This window comes from Lynx rufus, unplaced genomic scaffold (genome assembly GCF_022079265.1).
Source record: "Lynx rufus isolate CCGP_SWC_20201006 ecotype Redwood Valley unplaced genomic scaffold, mLynRuf1.p SCAF_15, whole genome shotgun sequence".
In the NCBI taxonomy this organism is placed as follows: domain Eukaryota; kingdom Metazoa; phylum Chordata; class Mammalia; order Carnivora; family Felidae; genus Lynx; species Lynx rufus.
Genome location: NW_025814829.1, coordinates 39,400,914 through 39,421,000, shown reverse-complemented (window position 1 = coordinate 39,421,000; position 20,087 = coordinate 39,400,914). Strand labels below are relative to the sequence as shown.

Below are 20,087 nucleotides of genomic sequence, written 5' to 3'. Positions count from 1 at the left end.
CTGCTGTGAGGAACCTTAATCCAGAGAGAAAAGTACTGGCAGCACCATCATGACATACTCCCCAGTTACCTGACTCCCAAGACCAGGTTCACATGGCAAGCACATAGCCAAGGCCCAGTCTAAAGCTGATGAAAACGTGGTAAATGAACATAGTATACCACTACCTTGGTGATGTTTAGCACTGTGATGCGATGAGTTTGCATATATCTTATCTCACGTGGCTCTCCCAACTATCTTGTGAACAAAATGCAGAGCAGTATAAAGATAAGGGAAAAAAGATTCAGAGAAATAGAGCGACTTTCTCAAGGGAACACAGCCTATGAGAAGCTCCATTACTTTCTACTTTTCTACTTTCTACTTTTAAGGAATGAGGTGCTTTTCCAATTAACTACAGTTACCATAAACTATGCAAGACTAATTACCAAAGAAACAGGATGCCCAAATTCATTAGGTTGTGTTAAAAAACAAACAAAAAAACCCCACCTAAATTGAATCACTTTAAATATCAATTCTTATTGTGGAAAATTACAAATAATTTCTCAGAATGAGTTAAGCTAAATTGTTATATATATTATATAACAAATATTTCAGAAGTCATTTAAAAAATAAGTAACCGGGGCGCCTGGGTGGCGCAGTCGGTTAAGCGTCCGACTTCAGCCAGGTCACGATCTCGCGGTCCGTGGGTTCGAGCCCCGCGTCAGGCTCTGGGCTGATGGCTCGGAGCCTGTTTCCGATTCTGTGTCTCCCTCTCTCTCTGCCCCTCCCCCGTTCATGCTCTGTCTCTCTCTGTCCCAAAAGTAAATAAACGTTGAAAAAAAAAAAAAAAAAAAGTTTAAAAAAAAAAAAATAAAATAAAAAATAAGTAACCTACTTATGTCTTTTATACCTGTCTACTTTTCCAAGGAAAAAGCATACAGAAACTTAGCATTCTGATTATCTAGCTTCCAAGTAAAATGGGGTTTATCCTATTTTATTTCCTAAGGACTTCGTCTTCCTATAGCGTAACTTTACATTAAATTCTACTATATGATTAGTTTCATTAGAGCCAGCAAGCTGATTTGACAACTCGGATATGTAGAAGTCTAACTGTGCTCTATGATATGGTTTAGTAACATTTTTTTGTCTATTTTCCCAAGTGAATCAACTTTGTGACTCAGTGTGAGGGCGAACTGATGGTGCATAATTTCAACAGCATCACTTTGCTTGAAGGTGCACCACACACAGTAGCCAAGAGGGTCCACTGTCCAGTTACTAGTTCAATTTTTTCACCTCCCTTTTCCTCTGTATGAATCCCCTTTCTTTCTGTTAGATTTTCCATAATTTTAATGACACTTAGGATTAAGATAAAGCTTTGAAGACGCCTGAGTTGCAGAAGCTCTAAACGGACCACCTGATGACTCCCCCTAAGGTCTTACTGAGAATTTGCTATGAGGAGCAAGTGTGAAAATAAATGTTTAGAAACCATGATTGGGGGATGAAGTGACAGGAATGCTAAGTACACTTCACTGAACAGAGCAATTTCATAGAGCCACTGTGGAAGGCACGCGGGACACCTGAGGCTCAGGATCCAGAGTAGGGAGAGGCTGTGGAGGTCATCCAGGACCCGCTATGCAGGGAGCGGGGGCACCAAGGCCTTTCCAGGTGACATTCAAGGAAACTACAGCCCAGCGTGTGCGTGCATCCGAGTCAATGATTCAGCTTTAAACCGACAGAAATTCGTGCCTCTGAGGACGGTTCACCTGAAGAATAAAAATTCCTGACTTGTGCAAGAAATTAAAGCACCCGTGTGATAAGAGAGGAGGCAAGGGGTGTGCAAATGATACACACTTGGGCTGGCTACTGTGTAGTTTTAAGAGGGATGATCTGGACCTTTGCACATGTCCAGTGCACCAACAGGCATAAAGGTGATTCCACCCCCTTCCTGGACAGCGTGTGATATACCTCTATTGTCACTTGTATGATGTCCACCATCAGAAAATGGGGCCACAAAGAATTAGAACCTGTCTAAAGGTGAAGAATGATACTTCACTCCAGATTTTGACAACTTCAAAGCTGCATCTCAAGCCATGGAGAATGATTACATCTCCGGTTTCAAAAATATGCATGGGAAAATGGAGAACAGACTCAAAGGTGTTTGCAGAGCTTTTCCTTCAATATCCGGAGGATGTGCCTCTGGATTTCAACATAGAAAGGTAAGATCCAGCTGGGGCAGCACCTGAGACATCTCAGCCTAATGAGTCCTGAGTATGATGTCCGTCCTAGATCAGCCACATTGTGACAAGGTCACTTGAGGGTTCCTCTACTGCTGTTGTTGTTGACAACACAATGTGAAACTGCACACTGATCCCCTTATAGAATGGCAGAAAAAAACAAAATGGGGGAATTCTTACCAACACTCTACCTCACTTGCTTATGCTTAAGCTAAGGGGCTAACAGTTGCTTACACAGCAAGTCTGGCTGGCCAAAAATCTCCCCCAAATGGTGCAAATGCTAGCCACATCACAGTTGATGTTTCTAATTCAAGCTTCTTCACCAACAGATTAAAGCAGATGTGTACAGAAGATTAAGACAAATCTTGTTCTTGTTGTTGTTGTTGCTATTTTTATTTCTTTATGAAGCCATGGAAAATGGAAACTCTATGGGAATTCTTTTATCACCTCTCAAAGTATACAATGGTAGATTGTATACTTGTTACCAATTCCTTACCAATTCCCCTCTGAATCCATGTCCTTTGTTTGCCCTGTGACTCCACAGTTCCTCCCATTAGAAGGAGTCCCCTGCCTCACTTATTTACGTGAGATTTGGCCACACGATTTGCTTTGGGCAATAAAATGTTGGTATTATGACCAAAGTAAAGGCTTGATACATACCTATGGGGCTGGACTTGCTCTCTTGCTCATTTGTCTTAGCTTACTAACAATATGCCCCGGACAGCCTCATTATGCCAAGAAGAATGAGAGGAGCAGACCTGGACCAAACCCATGACCTAGGGCCAAGCCCAATGCACATCAGCCAACCAGCAGATACATGACAGAGAATAAATGGCTGTTGTTTTAAGTACTGAGTTTTGGAGTGGTTTGCTATGTAACATTATTGCGGTAAAAGCATGGCAAAGACAAAGTATGACACCAAGAGACAAGGCTGATACATCTCTGTCTCTTGACTTTGCGCTCCTTCTAAGAAAATCCTCTGAGTCCTAAATAAAGTATACCTCATGTTACAGGCCACAGTCCTTCAGTCACCTTTGGATCCAAGACAATGTTTCAAAGGCCAGATGAATACACCAATATGCTCACTATTTTTGGACCAGTTTCTATGAGAAATGGGTCCCTAGATTGAACTCTACTTTGACAGCTCCTATAAACATGAATTTCAAACTACTGTACAGTGATACACTTGAAAACAGACATTCTCATGTGGCAACCACTAAACTACGTCAGGTGTCTACATTAGGACTTATGGGAAAGGAATGAGGGAATACCTTTTTTTGAGGCTCATCCGGTGTGTCCATGGGGGTGATAGAGCCCTCCTCGGCCTCTGAGTGGTTTGACTCGCAGGACGACACGCTGACAGAGTCCATGCTTTCACCAGAGCTCCCACTGGCAGTGGACTTGGGCTGCTCTTTGGTGGGAGTGCTACTGGTAATCATGTCCGACCCCAGAAACAGTCTGCAGAACACATAAGGCCAGGCAGTTGTTTACAAATATGGAATCCATGATTTAGCAATAGTTTGTGCTAATTAACCCCTTGATTGTTTTGCCAATCTTGCATGCCCTGGCATGACTGGAAAACATTTCCTATAAAGTGTCTAATAGATCACAGTAAACATCTCATCTGAATAGGTCATTTCCAACCTCAAAGAACACACAGATTGCTTAGCTGAATGAGAGGCCATATGAATCTGAGGTCTTTCACTTTTCCAAAGAAGACATCCAGATGGCCAACAGACACATGAAAAGATGCCCGACGTCACTCCTCATCGGGGAAATACAAATCAAAACCACACCGAAATACCACCTCACACCAGTCAGAGTGGCTAAAATGAACAAATCAGGAGACTGTAGATGCTGGCGAGGATGTGGAGAAACAGGAACCCTCGTGCACTGTTGGTGGGAATGCAAACTGGTGCAGCTGCTCTGGAAAACAGTGAGGAAGTTCCTCAAAAAATTAAAAATAGGTCTACCCTATGACCCAGCACTGCTAGGAATTTACCCAAGGGATACAAGAGTGCTGATGCATAGGGGCACTTGTACCACAATGTTTATAGCAGCACTTTCAACAATAGCCAAATTATGGAAAGAGCCTAAATGTCCATCAACTGATGAATGAATAAAAACTCTTTTTAAAGTTGAGCTTGCAATACAGTAAGGAAAATCCCTACAGGCCATAAATGAAAAGGGAACTGAAAACCAGAAGTATGTGAGCTAACTCTGCAGCTGCTCTGGGTGGGGAGTGGGAGGTACCAATCTGGGGGAGCTAGGGACACGGGTTTTAACACACATACAGACCCAAAGATGAGGGCCTCTGTTTATATAAGGTGGGGAGTTGAAATTGAAATCCCTTATAGAGCCAAGACCTTCAAAGAGCTATACCCTTAGTAAAAAGACGGGCAAGACCTGCAAAGAGCTATACCCTTAGTAAAAAGACGGGCTAGAAAAATGTCTTCCTACTGGCACAGCAAGACAACAAGGAAGCTTATCTGTCTTGGCCTGAGCTTGGGTGAAAGAAAAATGTCTCCCCTAAAATCATGTGTTATCTTGGCCAGCACCTCACTCAACTTTGCTACCTATGCTATACTTTGCTACCTATACTTCTGTGAAAATCAGAATTAAAAAACATTTCTGGAGGAATACACCCAGGATGTAGAGGATTTTCTGATAAAGATGAGCTCACAATACAACATTACAAAAACATACAAGGAAATATCCCACCCAAAGGGAGTCAACAAACATTAGACTCTTGAGAACTTCAGATACAAGAACTGACAGAAAGAAACTAATAATTTACTCATTCATTTGACAAATGTTTGAGTGTCTACCACAGACCAGGCTATAAAATAAATATGTTTATAATATTACAGACATAAGAAAAAAGGTTGAAAACAGGAGAGAAGAACAGGACATCCTGACAAATGAACAGGAAGACAATTTGAAAAAAAAATTCGCTTCTAGACTAAAAAATTCAGTGATTTAAAATAAAAACTCGGTGGAAGGATTAAAAAACTGTTTAAGAGAAGCACTGAAAACAAGATGACAGATCTGAAGAAAATTTTAAGAAATCAGCATCAAAATATAAAGACATGGAAAATAAGAAAGGTTAAAAGATGGAGACTGGAATAAGAAATGTTGACGTGTGTAAGAAGAATTCCAAGAGAAGACAATGAAGAGAATGGAAGAGTGACCTTATCTGAAGAGATGGTGGGTGAGAAGATTCCAGAACTAATGAACTGCATGAATCTTTAGATCCAGGAACTACGTCTTGAATAGAATAAATAAGACTCAATCCTCACTTAAACTGTCTAATGGTATATCAAAGACAAAGGAAGTTCTTAAAAGCAATGGCGGGGGGGGGGGGGGAGGGGATGGGCATAATACAAAGGAATGGTAAATAGATAGCAGACATCTCAAAAGCAAACGGCAGAAGTGAGAAGACCTGGAATACTGTCTTCAAAGTGCTGAGTGAAAATAACGGTCGCCCTTGAATTCCATACCCAGCTAACAGAATTCTGAGAGTGAGCACAAAATAAAGACTTTCTCAGACAAAGACGGAGAGGGTTCACATTAACAGACAACATGAAAAAGAGTAAAAGGAGGGAAGGGTAAGACGCAAGAAGGAAAGGCATGTAAAGAAACTAGCAAATGCAGCCAAGCCCAACAAGCACTGACTGGACAAAATAACAAGAGTAGAACCACTGAGCCTGATTTTTCATTAAATATTTCAGGAATTATAAGCTCAAATTCCAAGACCTGAAGCATGTCTTTGTTCAGTCTCATCTCTGACCCACCACCTCTTGCCCCATTTTCCATGTCACTTCCTTTCTTGGACCTCCAAGCCTTACTGGGGCTCCAGGGGAAAGCACTAAACTCTGACCACAATTTTCAGGGGAAAAAGCAATGCCACTGTCGTACACCCCCGTGATTACGAGGTAGACCTTTGAAGGCTGTAGACTAGTGGTCCGCAGCCCGTCATCTGAGAATCTAGCTTTGAATGACACTGTTCAAAGACTAAAGGTTCTTCCATTTGCACAATTCCATGAGGTCATTTCTGCTTTACAAAGGGTAACTCTAGCTCAATACTAGGCATCTCTGACCTTCAGATCAAGCACACCTTCCCTTATGGCTTCAAAATTCTTTCCAACCTCTTTGGAAAATGGATCATTAAATGTGGGGAGAGCAAAGAGTACATTTTCCACATTTTAAAAAATGCTAAGATCATAAAATATTTTGGAAATCGATGGCATAGAATCACCCTTATATGTACAAGAAATACAAAGGGTGACCATGTGGCCTGTTTTATTCATGATAAATGTTCAAACTCAGATACCGAAGGTTTTAACTCAAGCATCTTGGCAAGATTTCACCAAGGAGAGAATGTACTCCGTGTCTACCACACTTCATGCACGGCACTGCACCCTCACAGTCCTCTTACATGAAACTTTAGATTTTCATGAAAATATCTCTGCAGAGTTTGTGCATGTGTCAGACTTGGTGCAAAGAGAGGACCCAGGGGTGCTAGAGCACCCGGCACAATAAATATGGATAGCTGGGTTGGAGAGAAGTAGTGGGAAACAGTTATATCAAAATGCATCTACAGTGGCTACTGCCTGAGGACAGGGAAGGAAAAGCAAGGGGGTAAAGGCATTAGCACTTAGGGCCACCTGGGGTGCCTGGGTGGCTCAGTCAGTTAAGTGTCTGACATCAGCTCAGGTCATGATCTCACGGTTCGTGAGTTCAAGCCCTGCATCGGGCTCTCTGCTGTCTACATGGAGCCTGCTTCAGATCCTCTGTCCCCCTCTCTCTATGCCTCTCCTCTGTTCATTATCTCTCTGTGTGTCTCAACATAAATGAATGAGCTTCCAAAACAGAAAATAAAAAAAGGACTAGATGTACCTGTGCAGACCTCTGACTGCCATAGCAGGTCCAGAAATTTCCAATTATTTCTCATGCAGAAGACCATCAAGATGCCTGGCACCCCTGGCCTCACCTCCTGAGGAGTCTGATTCCCTGTGTAGGTGTCCATCTTACCAACTGACAAGGCTTGGTCAGGTCCTCGGGTTACCTCACAAGAGAGTTCATTCTCCTCCAGGATTGCAGCCATGAAAAGATAGCAAGACGCTATGGAAACTCTACAGGGGACAACCCACGAGCTCAGAAATCTAGTGTTCAGGAGGGCCAGGGGAGGCATCTGGACAGAGGTTTGGCAAGATATCAAGACTACCTTCAAAATGCTTTCAATAAAATCACATGTCCCAGTGTAATCTTCAGATGTCACCTGATATCAGGTGGAAGCCTGAGCAGCTTCATTAGTGGGAGATCATGCCACCCACACCAGTAAGCACCTGCACATGTTAATTGGAAACATGACAATACCCAAGTTCATGTGCCATCCTTGCCTCCATGTCTCACTGGGGATCACCGAGGTAGGTGGATAGACAGTGCTGGGAAGTAGCAAAAACCCACAGAAACAGTCAGAATCCTGACCAAAAAAAAAAAAAAAAAAAAAAAAGTCTAAAAAAGACAGTAACAGAAAGTTGTTTCATGAAAAAATAACAGTGGCTCTCCAGGTACCCTTTGAGAGCGAGGCAGTGTTTGAGAAGCGTTACAACCCCACCAGTCATGCACCAACCCACTGAGATGAACATTACTATTCTGGTCTCACAAATGATGACACAGAAGTTCACACAACAGGTAAGAGGTGGAAAGTTGGGATCTGTCAGGTCAGCATGGCTCCCAGGCGACCCTGCCACCAAAAAAAAAACCCCCCAAAAAACTGTCCAATATGCCCTAGTCGTTGTTCTTGCTCGTCCCCGGCAATGCAGACTGTGACACCCAGGGGATCAGACACAGGTATAGGTCTTCAAAGGCAAGAGCAAATTTATTAATCAAATGACAACCCTTGTTTCCTGGCACTGACCTCTTTGGCTTTCGTTTGATTCATTAGCCTGACGTCTCTCGGAGTCTAACGTCTGAGAGATCAACTTGGTGACACAGACTAGATCCTCTATGGCTCTTCTGTAAAAATGGCTACCATCAAAGCACGGGGGCTAATTAAGCTAACAGTTTCTCATTCTTTCCTCCCACCCTCCGCACCCTTTCCCTCTGCCTTGTCCTCCTTCCCTCATCTTCTTCCTCCTCCACTTTTTACCTCCTGCCCCATCTTTCCTTCCTCTCTTCCTTCACGAAGTATTTTTCCCATGGGCAGTATAGTAAAAAGGTATCTTGGCTCTATGGCCAAATCTTGAGTTTGAATCCAGATCTTCCAATAACTAACACACTATTTACCCCGTCTGTGCCTTACTTTCCTGGTCTATAAAGTTGGCATAACAATAGGACCTACCACTTAGGTTATTTTGTGGGTTGGATGAAAAATACGTGTATTGTCCTTAAAACAGTGTTGGCCCATGGCTCAGTTTATTCATTCAATAAATATTTATTAATTATCTACTATGTGCCAGGCACCATTCTAGGTTCCGGGGAGACCGCAAGGAGCAGAAACCAGACATATGTGCCTGCCTTCGTGGACTCTGCATTGGAGATAATCAACAGACACATACAGCAAACAGTATGTCACATGGAGGTAAAGGCAGTGGAGAAATTCAAAGCAGGTGAAAGTGACAGAGTGTGCCATGGGAGGTAAGGCAGATGGGGCATGGTATTAAGTAAGGTGGTTGGCAGAAGGCTGAGAAGGTGATGTTTCAGCAAGCATCTGAAGGGAGTGAGTGAGTGAGTCATTTGGCTATTTGGGGAGCAGTGTTCTGAGCAGAAGAAACGGCACGCCTAGCGTGTTCAGGGAGGTGTGGGTGGCTGGAAAGCAGAGGAGAGCGAGCAGAAAAAGATGAGGACAGACAGTTAAGGGACAGGCAGGGCTGGGATGACACGGCAGTCCCTGAAGGGTCATGAGGGCCACTGTAAGGACGCCTGATTTTCCTCAAAGGGAGACAGGAGTTATGAACTTGGCTATGGAGTGCCTCCTGCATGCGTGGCACTGAGCTGGGCAAATAGCCACGAGTGTGATGGACAAGGGTCCCGCTCTCCAGCGGCTTACGTTCCGCCACAGGAAGCAGCCAGTGTGACCGAGAGTGATGGGGGAAGGCAGCGGCATCAGAGAGGGCTCTCTCTCAGGAGCGAACGCTGTTGCCCATATCTGAAGGGACCAGCCACAGAGAACGAGCACGCCAGGCCACGGGAACATCTGGTGCAAAGGCCCTGAAGCAAGAACGAGCCTGGTGTGGTTGGCAGATGGCTAGAAGCTGGGCGTGGCTGGGTCTCAGCGAACAAGGGGGCAGGTCGGATGAGAGGAAGGTGGTCAAGAAGGTTGGGGGGAAGATCACGAGAGTCCTCCTAAGCCACGATAAGGAGTCTGGGTGCTATCTTACAATAAAAGCATCAGAGGTTTTTAAGCAAGGAAGCGGTATAATCTGGTGTGTGTTTTATGCGAATACCAGACTATTTGGTGGAGAATGGACTGCTGAGGCAAGGCTGGAGCCAGAAGCCAGTAAGGATGTTGTGGGAGTGGTCCAGGTAGGAGATGATGGTCGTCCATACCAGAGAGAACAGTGGAGAAGAAGGAATCGATTTAGAACATGTACTGGGTTCACAACAGAAAGATTAACAGGTGAGTGAACTGCTCTTCGCTTCCACCCTGGCTCAGGGCTGCGGTACTGAACATCCTGTCCCTTCTCCGATGAGACCCTCTGGGACCCGCGGGTGACACTCACAGGCTGAGCCTCTTCACCATGCTCTTCCGAGGCTTGGGAGAGGTGGCACTGGCGTCAGCAGCCGCTTCGATCTCGCAGGACAGGGCGTAGCTGGGGAAGAAGAAGGGAGCTTGTGAGGTCAGAGCCTGAGAACTGACGAAGCGACGGAAGTGCACACGGTCTGCCCGTTTTGTTTTAGAGGAAGTCTCTGACCGTTCAAGGTAAAGATACACACCATGTTGTTCCCCCACCAATCTCAGACGGTGTGGACTTCACGGCCAAGTTTTAAAAATTTATATGTGTGCTTCCTCCCCTCACCCCCACCCTGGCCTATGGACCGAGGCTGTTTAGGGCCGCATGCCTCGGAGAGGGACTGTGTGCTCTGGCAGCACTGAAGGCTGACTCCACTGCTTCCTGATCATTCTCGTCCCGCTACTAAGCCAGGGGGAGAATTACTTCTTGTCTGGTACCCTCCCCTCATCACTTCGTGTGTGTGTGTGTGTGTGTGTGTGTGTGTGTGCACGTGCTCAACTCTTTGTCTAAGAGAAATGAAAGAAGAGACTTTTGTAAACTATTTAATCTTTAACGAACAGAGGCAGTTATATTATTGGTAAAGATATGTTAAATGTGGTTTTTAAGTGCTGAAACAGCCTAAATTAAAAACGCTCCAAATTCGGACATCTATGTGCCAGGCAGATGTACGTAACTTCCATAAGCACAAGAGGAATTTATATATGACTTGAAATGTCTTTTATGAAAGCTTGTAGCTCTAAATAGATGTACTTGGTTCTGGGTAGGTGAGGAAGGGTCAGTGTGGTAAATAGTAGCTCGGTAAGTCGTTAATTACGTGTACTTTTTTTAAACCTAAGGATGCATCCAGGTATTTGCTCATATGCAGGTATTCGTCCATAAAGGAATTTTTCAAATATTAGCTTAAGCTCTAGAGGTGGTTATAAATCTGACAGAAAAAATAGGATATGTTTAGCAAGATTCTTCTAACCACTAAAAAGTCAATTATTACAATTAACAAAACGTTAATTGTTAGAGCTGATATTGTGGGCCTAGACTTTCCGATCCAGACCACCAGCCATGATATGTACGTCCCCTATGTGAGAAGGACGTACACATAGAGAGAAAATTAACTCATACAAACTGATCATCAGAGCAGAAATGTAAAGAGAGGCAGTAACTGCTTTATTTTCTACATGGCAAAGAAAAAAAATCTTCACCAACCAATGAGCACTGAATCATAGGTTTTAATGTAACAGGGATTACAAAGGACCTCAAATAATCTATCTTCCAAATGAGGGAACTGAGGCATACAGAGGTTATGTGATTTGCCCAACCATTATACAACCACCCGATGAGTCTAGGTTGGAGAGCCAAGAAGACTGGAGTTTAAATCCAAACTCCATCACTGACTAGTTGAGTTATTCTCTGAATCTCAATGTCCTCATTGGCCAAATACTTATTTGGCTTTCAGTTTTGCTCTCCCTGATGATAAACTTTCAAGGATATCCCCCAGTCTACAGCAGGGGTCAGCAAATATTTTCTGTAAAGGACCAGATAGTAAGTGTTTTAGGCTTTGCGGGCTATACGGTCTCTCTCCCACCTAATTAGCTGCCTTTAAAGCATGAAAGCAACCATAAATAAGATGTCAATGAATGGGCTGTATTCCAATAAAACTTTACTTATGAATACTAAAACTTAGATGTCAAACAATCGTCCATGTTACAATCTTCCCCTTTTTTTGAACTATTTAAAAATGTAAAAACATGTGGTGTGCCAGATATGACCTGTAGATTCCAATCTGCTAGACTACAGGGTAAAGACTAACACCCTTGCTGGGCCAACAGTCAAAGCACTGGAGTTAATGTCCTTTTCCATGCGTATCAACCAAGACTTTGAAAACTGTCCCTTGTGTCCCAGCCAACAGAATTCTCACTGTTCTTCCAAATGCCAACCATGTCAGGCCACCAAGCCTTTGCTCATGTTCTTCCCTCTGTACCGAATTTTCTTTCCCACTTCTCCTGGTGAAATCTTACCTTTTCCTTCACAGCCTAGCCCAAATATTTACCCCTTTTCGATCATCTTCCCGACCTTCCCTCATCCTGAAGAAATGTTCCTGCCTCCAGATCCCGTAGCAGTTTAGTTACCCACCATATTTCAATTTTTCATGAATCTGTCTCTCCTTCCCAGTTGAAAGCTCCCTGGAAAGCCGGTACCAATGAACAAAAATGACAAACATGGTGACGGTGGTGGTGGTGACCTTCACTTTAACAATGCTTTTCCAAATATGATTTCACCTAATCCTCACAAACAAACATTTTATAGATGAGTATGCTGAAGATCAGGCAGAAAAAGTGACTTGTTCAAGGTTACAAAGATAAATAAATGGTGGAGCCAAGAATGTGAAAGCACATCTTCTGACACATCAGTTCAGCTTTTCCTGCTATACCATTACCCTTCGGAGACGGAGGATCTAGAATCTGGTAGCTGGTCAATAAATAGTTGCTGAATAAAGGGGCAAGTGAGGAACTGGATGTAGTATTCCTCTCGCCAACGCCTTAGCTCTATCCTGACAGGCAATACATGTACCTACCTTTCCTCCTCTGTTAGAAGCTGCTGTCTCTGAAACCACTGGATGAACTTTTGGTCTGGGGTCATACAATAGCTGTTGCAGGCAGACTGTAAGAGTTTTATTTGGGCAATCACTTCGAATTCCTACAGCAGACGGAACACCAAAAAGAAAGTAAATAAAAAGGCCAACCAAATAGTGTATACATCTTTCCAACATGAAAACACACCACATTAGGATAAACAATGGAGAAAAACGTCGAGGAGAACTCTCAAGTACTGCCTTTCTTAGAAATAAAAGAATTGTGAATTTTAAGGGCGCCTCGGTGGCTCAGCTGGTTGAGCATCTGACTTTATTCAGCTCAGTTCATGACCTCACAGTTTGTGGATTTGAGCCCCGCAACGGGCTCTGTACTGACAGCTCAGAGCCTGGAGCCTGCTTCAGGTTCTGTGTCTCCCTCTCTCTCTCTGCCCCTCCACCATTCACACTCTTGTCTATCTCTCTAAAAAGTAAACATAAAAAAATTAAAAAAGAATTGTTAATTTTAACTCTAAATCCCTGAAGTCTTTGTATGTTTATTTGTCAATCCTCCCTTCTCCTTGAAAAAGCAATTTATATGAATAAAACAAGCTAGCAGAGCAACCCAAACTAGTTATTACCTAAAGCCACAGTGGCTTCCTTTTTCTCTTTTATGTTTTCATTCTAGGGATAGAAAAGTTATTTTTTAAAGTTGTATACTTTCAAAGTACATTTCACATTTCCATGACTATGTCCTAAAAGATAAAGGCAAAAATGAACTTTATGTCAGGAGGCTCCTAGGTTCCCCTTCCCCATCTTCTTCAACCCTTACCCCGCAGTAAATAAGTTTGGGTAGAGCTGAAAAGCTAAACAGTCTAGGGCCTCATAAACTCGAATGTTTGGATTTCCCGAATCCTTGGGTTTTTACTACTCCAGTAAATCCTTTAACTAAATCTTTTAAAGCTCAGAAGAGAAGCAAGTATATAATTATGTCCAGTATTATTTATACTTCTTCCGATGTTTCAATAAAGATTTTTTTTAAGTCAACAAAGGGTATAAGCTTTAGCTTTAATACTCAAAATTTTCCAAAGGTTTAACATGCTAGTCTTAAAAGGAAAGAGAGTACCATCCAGGGTTATTCCCAAGTTCAAGGACAAAGATGGGTAACTCTGGAGGGCAATAAGTAAATTTGTTTTATCATTCCAGGACATGACAGAAGAAATTCAACAATGAGCAGATTCTGTGGGCATCAACTTCCCATCCAATGACTTCACTCTTGGTCTCCATATCCTTAAGGAATATTTATCATCATGCTCTACTCTGCCAGGGACAGGAGACTTAAAGTTGCCTATGTTAGCGTATCTTGTTACCAGTGAGCTCAGCCTGGTTGGCTCCTGAAGTTTTGATTTTAACTCAATGTTATTTCTTCCTGGAAGTTTCTCTGGCTCCACAAGTTGGGGACAGATGCCCCTCCTACATATTCCTGTGATACCCTCTACTTCTCACAAGCCCTTATCTGCTGTATTATGACTTCCTTACTGTCTACCTTCCTCCTGGATTGTGAACTTTATGAGGGTAGGGGGCTCCTGGTTTTCTCTGCTGCAATCCCCAAACCTATCAGAGTGGTCCACCCATGTTAAGTATGCCAGCAATATTTGTGGAATGAATGAATGAATGAATGAATGAATGACTAAGTAAAGAACCAGGAGTGCTGGGCGGGGGTGGGGGGCAGTGAAGGCATTATTTTTCTCATTCTCCTTTGAATCATTTACATATCTCTTCAAACACACTATTTTAACTCTAAAACCATAGTAAATTTTCAAAGCTCTGTTTTATCTTTTTCAGAGCAGTGCAAAACTACCCACTATTCTATCCACAGAAACATTCAAGTTGACGTTGAACACCCCCTTCTCATGTTGACAAGAAAGGAAAAGAATAACCATCCGCATGTAACAGTGAAGATCCTCTCCTTTCCTCCCTCAGACCAAGAGTTCACCATCTTTATTAACTCTTCTATGTCATTTACTCTTATGAAGGCCCTTCTCCTTCACAGGGTGAACCTGTTGTTGCCCAAGCTAATTAGAAACAATGAGATGGGCGGGGCAGGGGGTGGTAAGGAAAGAAATGTGGGTTCTGGAGCAGCAGGACAGGGTTTGTGTCCTGGGTCCACTACCAGGAGACCCTTGGTCAAGTTGAGGAAGATAAAACCTACTTCACAGCACTCTGGGTGAGTAATACATAGGAAGGCACAAGTCACAATGGTATATGATGAATGCTTGATAGATGCTAATTGAAAACTTAAGTCTCCTCTTCTTTTTTTTTAATGCCCAGATGAAGTAAAATGGAAAACGACAGCCAAGACCTCTACTTACCCTTCTCCTTTTCTCAAAGTTTATCAGCCCACCCTGAAAGAAATTAAATTAAAAAAATAGTGACAAACCAAGCTACTTTGAAACACAGCCCTACATTGTCCCATGTCTCATTAAAATATATCACAGGGATAATAAAGTCACAATTATTAATGACACTACAATTTTAGCTCCTATGTAGGAAGAGAAGCAGCATTTGCTTCAAGAAAAACATTCTTTTAATTATAATAGGACAGGATAGGCAGACAGCCTTCTTATAAAATGTCTGATACTGGGATGCCTGAGTGGCTGAGCTTCTGACTCTTGATTTAGGATCAGGTCATGATCCCAGGGTCATGGGATCAAGCCCCACGTCCAGTTCGATGCTGAGCGTGGAGCCTGCTTAAAATTTTCTCTCTGTCTCTGCCCCTCTCCCCTGCCCACACATGTACTCTCTCTCTAAATATATATATATATATGTAATATAAATTAAAAAGAAAAAGTCTGAAATTAGCTAAAGTAGTAATGATAAGGAAGTTACAATTCAGAATCCAAATATATTTGTAGAGCCAGTAAGGGCAAAAGCTTGAGTACATGTTCCATTACGCTTTATTTCTTGACCCAAAGCAACAAAAACAGACGGTCATTGACTCATACTGGAAACCAAATTGTCAATGGTTTATCAAAAGGGAAGTCCTTTCTACACAGCCTCACAAAAAACTTAAGTTTCAATTCTTCATCCTGCGGCTCCTGTTCTCAGTAGGCTGAATTTAACTTCTAGATCACTGGTCACTCCCCCAAAATTCCCCAATGCGAATGAGTGTTTCCTGAGATAAGCCGAGGCAGAGGACGGGAAGAGATAGAGCTCAGGAAATGCAAAATGAATGCATATGCCCACAACAGCACAAGGAACTCAGAAGTAGGTTTGTGCAAAACAACTGCCCCGCCTGCTAATTCTGATGGAGTAAAAGCAGGCTCATCTCATGAGATAACCAGGGAGGAGAGGTAAACTTAGATACACGAGCAATCCTTAAATCTCATTTCAAATGTCAAATTTCTTCTCCACTTAGGATTTTATTACAGCTACTAACAAGTGGCTTAAATTTCACTTCTCTTCCCACTGAGAGAGAGAGAGAGAGAGAGAGAGAGAGAGAGAGAGAGAATGCATGCACGCATGCAGGAGACAGTACAAGAGCGCCTCGGGGCATCTGACTGCCTCCCTACCCCACCAAGTGGAATATAAAGACAGATCACCCTTCAGGCCCACGTGCCAAAGTCCTACTCAACATAAGGTCTTTCTCACACCCGCTGCTTCATGAGGCCTTGCTGTCACCCCCGCGTGTGGAACTGACAGTGGCCTGCTTTCTTCTCTCACTGCATTTCTGTTGGAAATCTTACTACTTCCACAGTCACTGCCTGCTTCGATGTAGAGCTCCCACTGAACTGTGGGCCACTTACTCTTCTTTGTATTCCTCGTGGCACTGAACACAGTGCCAGATACATAATGGGCCCTCAACAGACACCAATTAAGTGAATTTCTCTCTTGGGTATCCGAGTCACCAGGTGCACACGACTCACCTCAATGTAGTCCTGAAGAGCAGTGTCAAGCATGGTGAGGTCGGTCAGGAAGGTGCCCAGGTAGGGCACAGTTCCCTGCATCACGCCCTGAAGAGCAAGCACAGCAAAATGGTCTTTGTCGTGACTGAAAAGTTGAAGAGTTTCAACAGCCTCCGCGTGGAAGCAAATGAGCCTATTGTTGGCCAAATGGGGCAAGTGACCATTCACAGATGAAAGCGGCAGTCTCTGAATGGCCAGGTGGGCTTTGACAACATCTGGAGAAAAGTTACAGTCCATTCAAGACCTGACTTGGGGCCATTAGGGCTAACCTCCGTGAATGAAGTTTTTAAAACTTCTAAAAAAGACAGGCATTCTATCACCCAATCTCTAACTTTCAAAGTTATGAAAACAAGCCTTACAGCCAGGAGATCATACAAGTACGTTCGAGGGTGTTCACAGAAGGATTCATATTGTGTGCACGCTATTCAAGGGATGCCTTTTCTCTTTCAGAGTGTGTGGATACTCCTGGTGGTTTGGAATGGCCTCACCATCAGTAGGAGTGGAACGCCATACACTGAAGGAGACTGGATGCCACAAGACGGTGGAGTGTCACTATTAAAATGATCTCTTGGGCTAGACTTTGTGGCTCACTTCCAAAGTACAGAGGTGGCACAGGGAAAACTAATAACTTCAAAGTGGAAAATCTGGCAAAATACTACTTTAACCAAGTGACTAAGGCGAACATCACCCACGACACCACACGTCACACACTCCTTGATAGGATGTGATGAGAATGGCACTTTACCTCTGTGATAGTCCTCGCCCAAACCCATAACCTCAGCATACTCACTAGAAAACAGCACAGACACACTCTTATTGTGGGCCATCCTAAGGATAACAAGACAGTATTCCCTAAGACTGTCAAGGTCATGAGAAACTATCACAGAGCAGAGCAGACTGGGGAGACAGGACCGCTAAACACGGTGTGGTTCCCTGGCCAGGCTCCCGGGGCAGAAAGAGCATACTAATGCAAAAGTGGTGAAGCCCGAACAGAGTCTGGATTTTAGTTCACAGTAGCATGCAGGTGTTAGTGCCTTAGTGTCGACAGATGTGCCACAGTGAGAGAGGGTGTTAACAATCGGGGAAACAGAGTGAGGGCTTCACAGAAACTCTATGTATTATCTGGAACTTTTCTGTAAACTCCATAATAAAAAGTTCACTTAAAAAAAAATTGTCCCTTGGAAATGAAGGTAGAATCACTGCGACTGCAGGTGTACACAGTATTGATGTCACCAAATTTCCTTTGATATCATGTCAATTCTCCCTAAGGCCACTGAGGCACTAACCATTCTGAAGAGAAAATAAAAAGGGGCTTGCAGGGACGCCTTCCCCTCACATCATTCAGGCACATATGGAAGTTCTGGAAGAAAACAATGTCTCAGCCAGGGCAAGACCAGGCTGCTCCATGTGAGGCTGGCTAGGAGATCATACAAGTATGTTCGAGAGTGTTCACAGAAGGATAAAACTCTAAGTAAGAGTTCTTGGCCAGAACTTCCGGCAGAGGTTCACCTTGAGGACTCATTTTCAGAGGCAGTTTTGTCCTTCCCTGTTATGAGCACAAGGTCTCAGCCTGAACTAAAATAATTTTTTTAATAGCTATTTTTAACTTATCTTTGGACAACCAAAAAAAAGTCTGAAATGCTGTGAAATGTTTTACCGGCTTTATGTTACAGAAGAGTCCTATCATTCAAACTCAACGTTTCTGATTTATGTCCAACCTTCCAAAGAGGAGAAAGGTTGTCAGTCTTTCATCTCCTCTCTCTGGTTTTCCCCCTTCCATGCTAAAAGAAGAGTTTTTAAAATAAGGCTAAAGATGGTAACTATCTCTCAGTCTTAAGGAGGAAGGTATGGTGCTCCTTTCAGTACTGAAAAACTAGGGGGAAAAAAAAGGTCTGGTTAGTCCTTGGGATTAGTATGGAAAGTGGAAAATGGAGAGGGTTTCGAACAAACGAAAAGATCTGCCAGTATGTGGACCAAGTCCTCCTGGGAGAAGACACTTTCCTCAGGTCCTGGGTCACCATGTGTCCAAAGTTGACTAGAGGAGGCATTCCTGTTGGGGAACTGAAGCCCAGGAGGTCCCAAGGCCAAGGTAGCAGTAGCTTCCAAGTGCAGAAGTGGATGGAGGAAGCCAGCAAGAGGGAAGGGAGCCTACCCGCGGCAGACTCTGCCTTACCTCTAGAAGAACAAACGCTCCAGAGAACGCTCAGATTTGTGACTCTCAGTGTTTATTTGCCACTGGGTCAGATGGGAGCGGGAGTGACAATGTCTCTGCTACAGACCTCCCAAGGTTGCTGAGAATACACAAAGTAGAGGATGGAGACCGTTCTTGAAAGCGGGGGCATCCTGTAGACGGGGTGCCAGGCAGGAGCCCCACCGCCCACATAGGGCTGCCTTCTGATGGACCCTCGGGGAAGACCGGGGGCCATACGTACCATGTCCTTCTGGAGCTGAAGCCTCCTCTGAGTCCGCTTCTGGTTTTCTTTCACACTGCTGTCCAGGTTTGCAAATTTTGAGGTTCCTTCCTACGACACAGAAGCACACACAGAGGAGAGTGATGGAGAAGGCCACTAGGAAGAAACACAGGGGCCTCTAGCTTCCGGTACAGAACCTCTGCACAACCACCCGGTGCCACGCAAAATGAAGAGGCCTCCAGCAGGCTCTGGGCTGAATTTATAGAAATGTTTGGCTGGCTTGTTGCAAGTGGTCTGATTGCAGTAAGGTCTGCTGGCCTCCGATTATCCTGTTTTCCCCCTGCTTTGTAAGAAGAACCCTGACTTCGGGGATAACATCAATGGTCAACAGAAGGCAGGCAAGTCCCAAAACGGGAGACCATTTTTACATATCCCGAATTTCACTCAGAGTAATCACATGTCCTGGAAATGAAGATCGCTTCCTCAGTACATTTTGTGATTTCTTGATCTGGGCCTGAAATACATGTGCCAGCATTCTGTGAAAGAAAAGGGATGATTTCTGTGGTATTTCTTAGCTAAAGGAAACTTTTGTACCGGAAGTTTTCTGAGGAAGTCCAGTATCATGGTGCGGCACTAATCTATGAAAGCCAGACCTTCACACATTTTTCCCCCATTTTTCTCGGCCAATCCATCCTCGCAAGTTGTTCCTCAGGTTTGGAACTCTTACAAGTCAATCCTTCCTCCTGGCGCCTGAGGGCGGATGGCTACCCTTTCTCTCCTCCTGTCTGTTGTTACAACAAACTCTTCCACAATAGTGACTAAACTCCAGTTTGCTGACTGAACACAGTGTTTTGGTTTTGTGGTTTCAAGGTCTTGTTAAGTTCTCATTTTCCAGGAACTGTATGAATGGGGGGCAAATTTCACAATTCAGTTGGGCATAAGCTCTACAGTGGCTTTTCCTCGGTCAGTCTTCCTGGGGTTTATAATATCACCACGGCATGTGACCTTTCCCTGCCACATGCTGCAAAAGCATCTTTTGCAGTGACTTGGCCTCCCCGATGTCAGTGAGGCACCAGTGGCCTCTATCATTCACCTGCCTTAACCTGGGTCCAGAACCTGCAGTGACTCATGATCTATTGCAATTCTCCCTATTACAAATAATAATGAGGAGCAGTATCATTTAACAAACGCCTACTTAA

General features: G+C 43.7%; 1 protein-coding gene across 3 annotated transcripts in view; it reads right to left on the bottom strand.

Moving 5' to 3' along the window:
- Nucleotides 1-20,087, bottom strand: part of RGL1 (ral guanine nucleotide dissociation stimulator like 1) — a 159,511-nt gene that overhangs the window by 8,875 nt on the left and 130,549 nt on the right. For all 3 annotated transcript variants that reach the window (XM_047076892.1, XM_047076891.1, XM_047076890.1), the window contains 6 exons: nucleotides 18,910-18,999; nucleotides 16,439-16,525; nucleotides 14,885-14,917; nucleotides 12,519-12,640; nucleotides 9,938-10,027; nucleotides 3,482-3,668 (listed from right to left, as the gene is read on the bottom strand). In XM_047076892.1, coding sequence (XP_046932848.1) covers nucleotides 3,482-3,668; nucleotides 9,938-10,027; nucleotides 12,519-12,640; nucleotides 14,885-14,917; nucleotides 16,439-16,525; nucleotides 18,910-18,999 — 609 coding nt within the window. The remainder of the gene's footprint in view (nucleotides 1-3,481; nucleotides 3,669-9,937; nucleotides 10,028-12,518; nucleotides 12,641-14,884; nucleotides 14,918-16,438; nucleotides 16,526-18,909; nucleotides 19,000-20,087) is intronic.